The sequence below is a fragment of the Sceloporus occidentalis genome, unplaced genomic scaffold, assembly GCF_023333645.1.
Source record: "Sceloporus occidentalis isolate IW3139 unplaced genomic scaffold, rSceOcc1.0.p SCAF_3, whole genome shotgun sequence".
NCBI lineage: Eukaryota > Metazoa > Chordata > Lepidosauria > Squamata > Phrynosomatidae > Sceloporus > Sceloporus occidentalis.
The window spans coordinates 225,259,069-225,268,596 of record NW_028316983.1 but is presented as its reverse complement, the minus strand read 5'-3'; the positions used below and the strand labels follow the sequence as shown (position 1 = coordinate 225,268,596).

The following is a 9,528-nucleotide window of genomic DNA, read 5'->3' as shown; positions in this document are numbered from 1 at the left end:
AGGTGGGAGCCATCCTCACCAAGTGAGCCTGTGATGGTGGTGAGACTGAGAGAAAGCAGGTATGACTTTACAAATAGTCTGGACCCAAGCCATTTAGGGCTTTATAGGTCATGACCAGCATCTTTGAATTGTGCTCAAAAAAGGAACCTGTAGCCAGTGGCCCCTGGTTGAATACATCCTATTGGGACTACTCTGACAAGTTCTAAGGGAGAGTCCCTTTGACAATTGTGTAGAAACTTCAGTGGGGCCCAAATTATGTGGCCAGGCTGTTTATTGGGGCTGGTTACAGGGAAAATGTGACTCTTCTGTTGAAACAGTTCCATGGGTTATTGATCTGTTTCTGGGCAGAATACAAAATGCTCATTTTGACCTATAAATCCCTATACAGCTTGAGTCTAGACTATCTAAAAGACTGTGGGGCTGTACAAAGGGCAGCAGGATGCTGCCACTTTTCACCCAGGATTGGGGCTGTGGCAGCTGCACAGTAAGGCCTCCGCAGAAAGCAAAAAGAAACCACAAAAAGCAGCTTCATATCTTCTACCTGAATAGCTGTGACAGGGTGACATGATGCTGCTGCTTCCGCGCTGCACCATTTGGGTACTGCCAAGAGTCGCAGCATGATGCTGCATGCCATCTAGAAGGGCACACGGCATCATGGTGCAATGGGGGTAGGGTCACGGCATTGAGCATGCAGACGCTATGCCACGACTCCTTCCACAGGCTGGCACAAACCAAGGTGTGTGTGTTAAGATCTGCCGAGGAGGGCTTTCTCATAGTCCTACCACCCTTGTAAGCGCAATTAGTGAGGACTCGTGAGACAGGCTTCTCAGTGGCTGCTCCCAGAGTGTGGAACATCCTTCCATGAGAGATCCAGTTAGCACTTTCCCTACTTTCTTTCCAACAGCAAGTGAACACTTTTTTGGCAAGTCTCTGAATTTTAATTATGGAGCAGAAATGTATATGTAAAGTGGTGTGATGTATCTTTTACTGAAAATTATGTTTAAATTTGTGTGTGTTTGCAAAAGAGTAAGCTGTCATAGGGCCTATATTACACTACCTCTAAGAAAATGGAGCCACTTATGCAACTATCTTCACACTAACACAGTGCTCCAACAGGACTTCAGTCAGGGGGCATGGAGGCTGCTGCCAAGATTTGCCATCTTTTCCAGTAATCCACAGTTATATCATGAGAAGAGGGTTCTATAAGGCTGCTATCATGTCCTTGGCAAGTTATCAGTTCTCATACAGCAGGGTGACAAACTTTAAGAACAGTCTTGTTCCACTTCTATGAAATTTGCTAACGGAATGTGACACAGGGACTGGACTCTGGGACATGATATGCATTTGGAGCTAAGGTGTTTTTTGGGGTGAGCCAATGCCTGTGAGCCATTCAGAAGCCTTGACATTATATACAGAAAAGAAGAATAACTAGTGGAACACCACAAATCAATTAGAAACTACTTTAACACATTTCTTTTGTTATAATTCAATGAAGTGCAGCATATCAACACACACTATTGGGTTTGATGGGTCATTTCTTTCTTAAGCAGCAGCTCTGTTTAAAAAGCAGTCTGCTGGTCTGTGAAAGGAAGAAAACACCAAAGCTTAATGTGTACTCAAGTAGCATTTGCATATGCTCATAGTAGCTCACTGGATGAGTACCCAGGTATCTGTAGTAGATGGGACAAGAATCTGTTTTTATCATTTGCATCTTCTGTCTTATATATGCAAGCAATCTTCTTAATCTTGTAACAACATGCAAAGGAAGAATGTATGAATGGCATTTCCCTAGGAACTGTTTGACAGCTTTTGATTTAGTCTTATCTTTGCTATGGAAATTGTGACCCAATTATCAAAGCATAAAAGGACGGATTTTGTTCCAAGGATGATCTCTGTTCTGTTAACATGCATTTCCCCTCCCTGCACTTTGACTTGAATCACAGTCCACGCTCTGATTTAGCATTCCCAAAGAAAGTAACACAGCCACATACCCATTATGCGATAGCAGATATTTTCCATGTGCAGCAGTCTGTATGTTAATGTTTACTGGGGATTGGGGTGGGGGGTTAGTTTATAACAAACTTGGACCCTGTAAGTACATTTTAATAGTTCAGTCTATGCCTAGGAAGTCTATTAAGGTGGACTGTTTGACTCATTAAACTTTGTCAAAGGCTCTTAGTCGTTTTGTGTGCAGAAGGAGCCGAGCAGGCGAACATGTTTGAGGTCGTGCTTCAAGCCAGGAGTGTAAGATGATCCCTCTTTCCCGAGCCCATCAGGCATCCTTTAACATAGGGACACACTCGCACACACATTCCTATCAAGTCATCTTGTGAAAGACTGCCGGCTTCCAACTTGGCTTGAGTGTACAACCTTAATAAAACACTCTGAGGTCTCCGAGAAAACAGCAGTTCAGTCTCAGCTAGGGTAGGAGAAAGAGACTGAGGCTATGCCTGGGCAGCTGACTCAAAGAAGCTGCATGCTGAAGTGTAACAGAGAGGAAACTATAAATCTCAGCTACTATGCAATAAATTCCTCCATCTTCAGCTAAGGAAACCCTCAGTTATCATGAAATAGATTTTTTTCTTTAAAAAAGCTGGTTATTATCTTCTTTTCTTTATGCCACTTCATTCCCCTAAAGAGACCTTTAAAGACAAAGCAAAATAAAACACAAGAAGGAAAGGAGTAAAAGTGTTTCTGTGAGTGCATACAGGAGAAAAAAGAGGACTAGTAACATGACCATTTTTCTTGAGTTTGCTTTCCTTGCTGCTCTTCTGACTCACATAGGCTGCAGTAACCAACGGCGTGCTCCAGAGTCCAGTGCAAGAAGGTATAACCGGATTCAGCACGGGCAATGCACCTACACATTCATCCTTCCAGAACAGGATGGGAACTGTCGTGAAAGCACCACTGATCAATATAACACCAATGCTCTCCAGAGGGATGCTCCTCACATGGAGCAGGATTTCTCTTCGCAGAAACTGCAACGTCTGGAGCATGTCATGGAAAATTACACTCAGTGGCTGCAAAAGGTAAGTGCTTCATTCTTACCCATGCTGTTTGGTGGTTTGATGTTTGTGCATCCTGGGCTTTGCTGACTCAGAATGTATATTTGCTGAGTTTCACCCTATGTACTGTATACAGCTAGCCAATGTTGCCGTGACAACATGTTCTCCATTGTGAGAAAAACTGAGAGCAAAGCTTTATGCCAGTTTCTGGATTTTCCCCCCCTCCCAGGCTTCCTGGAAGTAATATTCTATGCATGTCTTGCATTGATAACTACAGGTAATTATCAGATGCATACCTTGGGGAGCCAGGTGCATATCTTGGAGGGCTTATAGTAAAAGCAGGTTTGCAAAATTAAATTGTATGCATTTTAGGAATTAGGTCCTGGCAGTTTGGAATTCACATATTGTCAATTGCTCAGGCAACAGATACATCGTTATGGGTGGATGAAGATAGGTGGAAAAGATTTAAAGATTAAAACTAAAGTTATTTGTATTTACCATCAATGTTAGCTGAAACTTATATGAAGGAAGTAGTATTTCTGGGACTGCCTTTGGTGAGAAATGAATGTGTTAAAAATAATTAATTGCCCAGTGTATTGTGTGACAAGGATAAAACTGTTGGAATCCTTAACACCAGAGAGGAGAAGGAAGATCAGTTAAGTAAACACTAAAACTGATTAGTACTGTTGCCCATCTGCTTAGTCAGAACAACTCAGCTGGAGGTCTTGTATAAAATATGTCTGTGTATATCTTTATAGAAGTCTGCCTAGGGATGGGGGCCGGATTTTTACATTGGACAGCTGATTACTGTCTTAACAGCAGCTTAGAATCTCAATTGTACTAAAAGATACATGCCCAATCTGGAGAATTCTGGGAGATGTAGTACAAAAAGCAGCATTTCCAAGTGCTGCCAACAAGTGGTTTGGAGTCACTCTGACAGTTTTCTGAAAAAATTAAATATGCTAGGGCTTCCTCAGTTTTTAACATTTCAGATAAAATCCTTCCATTTGTTGTACTATTTCATATTTTTAAACTGCAATGCACATATAATCATTATGGGAAAAAAGAGAATAAGTGCATGCAGCAGAATCTTATGGATGTTTGGAAGAAGTAAAGTTTCATTTCAAAAAAGAAAAATTAAGGGGTGTACAGACTAGCACTTTATGCCAATTTGCACCTGAACTAGGGCACAGATAGGGTTGAGTGTCCACATGCTCAAAGCCCTTAATGCATGCCACGGGCTCCATCTTGGTGCACGCCTATCCAGATGGCGCACACCATGATGACATCTGTCATGCACATCACCCAAATGGTGCTGTGCACGAGGGGCACCATAAGGCCAGGCTGTGGCACTTATGGTGCCCATTCTAGAGAGCAAATAGGAGCTGCGTCTTGTAGCTTCTATTTGGATTGGGTTGGGGGTGTGGCATGCTGCTGCTGTGTCCCCAACCCAGCGCTTCCAGGGGCATAGAGCTGTCCCTTAATGGGCTGTCTGTTCAGCCCCTCAGTACTCCAAAATTAAGGGTTGAATAGGTACGTAGAGAGATCTTGTAGCACCTTTGAGACTGACTGAAAGAAAGAAATTGGCAGTATGAGCATTCGTAGACTTCAGTCTACTGGGTTCAATAGGATTTACTTCCATGTAAAAGAGCACAGAATCTGAACCTTTTGCTGCAATCCTGTCTACACTCACCTGGGATTAATTTTAGAATTATGAATATGAAATAGAGCAGAGCTTGATGACATTGGGTCTTTTGGACTATAGGTCCCAGAATCCCCCAATCAGCATGTCCAGAGGTCTTTGGAGCAATAAGGGAGACATATGCTCTGTATTTGCCATGGCACTCCTTCAGATATGTGAAAAGCTTCTACATACCATTGACCTCCATAAGGTTTACTTCAGAGTAGAAGACTGCACTGTCAATTAAATTCTTCTGAAGCTTTTTTCATTGAGGCCATCCTGGCTGAGGTTTTGGAGGAGCTATACTCCAAAAAGGTTACTTTTCTAAGCTGTGAAAGTTGCTTAAGTCTTGGAAGTTATTTAGTCCAACTTTGACTGCTCAGTGGAAATTCTGGAATGTAAGATGCAAGTAAAGCATCCTTGACAGACAGCCATCCACATCCCCCAGGAAGCCTGCTACTTGAGGTAGCCTGCTCCAGTGCTGAAACAACACTTTCTGTTCACATCTTGTTGAATTCCACTTCCTTGTCATTTCCTCCTTTATTCCTATTCTCTGGAAGGACAAGGGAGGCTTTTTGCATGACATTCCTTCTCATAAGTGAAGGCTGCTACATACCATTCAACTTAACAGGGTTTACTTGTGAATAGACAGTATAGAAGACTGCATTGTGAATGATCTATAGTGAAACTCCTTGACACTGAGAATTGTTTATTTTCCCTGACATGTTGCAGCCTACAGAACAGCTCTGGAGGAAACCACGTGCTTTTCATGTTTTGGTGTAATTTGTGTACAATTTGATGTGCCAAATTGCTTTTCTCTCTTCTTAGGCATGCAAACTAATCCAAAGCAGTTTCACTCAGAAGCAAGTCTCCCAGATTTCAGAAGAGGGTGGGGGTAGAGACTGATTTTGGAAGCTAAGCAGCTTCCAAGGGGGCTCAGATCTGGCTAATACTTGATAAAAAGAAGGAACTGGCAAAGCCACCTCTGAGGATTCCTTGTTTAAGAAAAACCTATGAAATGAATGGGGTTGCCTTAACAGACTATGTGTGTGTGTGTGTGCACACACACAGGTGTTACTCCCAATGAGGATAAGGAACCAAATTGGCAAGACAATCCTAAAATGATTTACTCAGGAGTAAGCCCCACAGAATCTAAGGAGAATTAGTTCTTGTTCAATATGTGCATGTCTTTTTGGGGGTGGGAATTGCAGACAGAAACTGCAACACAATCCTTAATAGACTGGCTTAGAATAAGACACACTGAATTCAAGGAAGAGATTACTCCCAAGTGTGTTTTTTGCGGGATTATAGCCTGCAAACTGCATATTCAACTTTAGCAGGAGAGATATAGGAGGAGAATGTAGAGGGTGACGATTGTTTTTGAGACATAATGATCTTTTCTTCTCAGCATTGTTTTAATGTCTGCTTTTCAAAGTAACCCTTTATTCAAGAGTTTGTGCTAGTGTTGCAGCTGCTGTTGAGTACATTTGTGGATATCTCTCTGTGTGTGCATGTGGGCTTTTTCATTTGTGGGGAAAAAAAGCTGTTCTGAGAGATTGTTCCATTTTCTGTGTTTGACCACTAGGGACTGAGCTAAGCCCACTGTTTTGCCCACAAACTGTGTAGGAAGAGAAATGAATCTCCTGAGTTTGGTGGGGGGACCCCTCTAAATTGCCACTGACCCTTATGTTTTAAGAAAACAAGACAGATGATTGAAAAGGTAGTTAGTGTCTATATGGTATCACCATAACCCACATTCTTCAGTGGTTATCTGAATTTTGAAAGTAGGTGAAAGGTTTCCCATTAGGTCCTTTAAAAGTAACAAGTGGCCAGAGATCACATACCTCTGCTTTTCAATTTTTGGCAGAATGAAAGGACATGCTTCCCAGGGTGGCGGGGGGGGGGGCATTGGAGAAAGGCATTGGGGAAAGCCAGTATGAGTCACTGTTTGCCTACATTATGACATCTCTGCATAAGCCCTTCACTGTGTTGTTGCTGTCAGTACAAGCTATTTAAAGAGCAACTTCCCCATCCAATGAATGAATAACTCTTAATTGCAAAGAATATATATTACAGAAACCATTGAAAGCTCCAAAGCTCAGGTTTAGGTCCCCTAATGATTTTATTTTAAAGTCATCCATCCCAGTAATGCAGCATTTGAGGAAAATGTAGCCAAAGGTTGAGTGAATGAGAAATACTAGTCCCAGAGCTATGACCAAAGTACATAATTATAACAGTATTAAAAAAAAACTTGTGTGTGTGTGTGTGTGTGTGTGTATATATATATATATGTATATATAATATCATAGTACTTGTGTCTAAGTGTGTTCTTGAGCCCTTGCTGTAATATATCACATCCATTAAAACTATTTAGCATTAGAAGACGTCAGAACATATTACTTCTGTTACAACATATCCCAAACACAAGACTTGTAGAGTTTGGAAGGGAGACTGGCGGTGTAAAAAGGAACTGAAGTATGCATTGTTTAACTAAGAAGTTGACATTCTAAGGGTCTTAACTGAACTAATCTGGAAGAAATATAGTTTGATCTCTTTTTTTTTTTCCAAAAGAGAAAGAGTGAAGATTTTGGAAAACAAAATAAATATTTTAAAGCCTTTCGTGCAATGAGCTGTCAGTTCAAATCCAGCTGAAGAGTTCCTTGCCTTGCTGCAAGTAATTAAGTTTGGGTGCTGTCCAATGAAATTTGCATACCTTTTGTTAGTGTTTAGGTTATTGGCTGGACAAGGAACCAAGTTATGACTGTCCTGAAGAGCTTCTTTTGCTAAAACTGCCAGAAGATGATAGCTTGATAAACATATTTACAGCTTTTCCTTACCATGTTTATTTTAACAAGAATAACTTCCTTTGTCATTTAACCCTGAGTTTCATAACTGTCATGTTTGTTCTAACAAAGTAAAACAGGCTGCACACTGTTGTTTTTATTTCTTGCAATAACTGGCTATCATACAGTATTGAAATGCTTAGGCTGTAATTTCAATGTTTAAACACTGTTAGAAAATAGCTGTCTGAAGTTTTTAGCTTGGCAACTTTTCCAGATTCCCCACCCCCACCCCCCAATGCTGGTTACCCAAATGTATGGTACTAATACAAGTACAAATGGTTTCACAACTGTGCAGATGTGTGCATGGTATCCATTTAGTCCTCTATACAATGTATACAATTACTAAACAGTCTACAGTAGAGATGGATAAAGTAGAGCATTGACAGCAGAATGTGGCTAACATTTCTAATCTCTTTCAGAACAGCATGGAGTTTGGCAAGCAATATCAAAATCTTATTAAAGGTGAAAAAACAATTATTTTCTCATCTTCAGAAATCTGAATTAAGACTGGTTTTATTAAGCTATGAATAGAGAAACATGGGAAGCTGGCTTATACTTAGCTGGGTATTTAGACCACCTAGCTAGTATTGTCTAAGCGGGACACATGGGATGCCATAACATGGCCACAAGACAAATGTGTCCCGACCTGATTTTGCAGCTGCAGGGCTCCCCAAACACCAAACCCTCCTAAAAATTATTCAAAAACAGAGGAAGCTTCCTCATACAGAGTTAGATCACTGGCCCATCTAAACCTGCATTGGCAACCCTGACTGGCAGCAATTCTCTAGGGTTTTTGGCAAGGGTCTTTCCTAACCCTGGCTTGAGATCTGCGGTATTCTCTGCCTGGTTGTCCATTCAAGTACTAACCAGCATGATTCTGCTTAGCTTCTGAAATCAGATGAGATGTGATATGTTCAAGGAAGTATAGAGAGGAAAACTGCTCTCCTGGAAGACTTCATGAAGTACAATTCACTCTGAAAATGAATTACAGAAGCTTCACAGCTTGGTCTAATGTACTGTGCAGAAATAGTGCAGTTTGACATTGCTTTAACTGCTATGGCTTAATGCTATGGAATTTTGGGATTTGTTGTTTTGTGAGCTATTTATCCTTCTGGTGCCACAACAAACTACAAATTCCAGGATTCCATAGGATGGAGCCATGACAGTTAAAGCAATGTCAAACTGCATTATTTCTGCAGTATTCCCTCATTAAGGGAAACCTTACTAAGGTTTCCTGCTGAAGTTATGAAGGAATAGTTCCTGAAAGAAACTGTTCTGAGTTGGCCCTTGCTGTAATTCCAGCCTCCCCCAGACTTTGCTATCAAAAACTGACACACATCAGTGCTATAAACTATATTTGTATTAGATGATGCAACAGGAGTAAGCATCACAATCCTTCAGCTGGTGGGTCCAGCTTTCCCTCACAGCAGGTGGTATGTCTTGGCCCTCAAACAACTAATTCTATTCAGACTATATCCCATGGCTGACATTCAAGATCCCCATGATTGGCTATGAATTTCCTGAGCTGGGATACAGCCATCCACCCTTGGAAAAGGCTGATAAAAGATTTAGTCCTGAGGTTTATATAATGCAGAAGCAAACAAATGAAAGTGAAGAGTGCAGGTGTGAGCCACCTTCCATTCCAACATCTATGAAACACGTACAAGAAAACGTTGGTTCCCCAGTCCATTCCCTGTTGCTCTGTTCCCAGCTTTGTACTTCAAAAGTACAGGGGCCACTAAAGATAAATTAACAAGTTTTATCCCTGGTGGCACAGTGGTTAAATGCCTGTAGTGCAGCCACTCACTCACAAACCACAAGATTGCAAGTTCAATCCCACCCAAGGGCTCAGTCTCGACTCAGGCTTGCATCCTTTGGAGATCGGTCAAATGAGTACCCAGCTTGTTGTGGGCAATTAGCTTACACATTGTAAACCGCTTAAGCAATGCTTAAGTGTACTGATAAATGGGTATAGAAATGTTCTTACTTTTGCCATTTC

The 9,528-nt window shown here is 41.3% G+C and overlaps 1 protein-coding gene across 1 annotated transcript in view; it reads left to right on the top strand.

The window, feature by feature from the left end:
• The first annotated feature begins 2,732 nt into the window (after positions 1 to 2,732).
• The window catches only part of LOC149317571 (angiopoietin-1), a 187,630-nt gene continuing 180,834 nt past the window's right edge, over positions 2,733 to 9,528 (top strand). The window contains exon 1 of the mRNA XM_089518935.1: positions 2,733 to 3,029. Within this exon, the coding sequence (XP_089375061.1) occupies positions 2,733 to 3,029 (297 nt within the window). The remainder of the gene's footprint in view (positions 3,030 to 9,528) is intronic.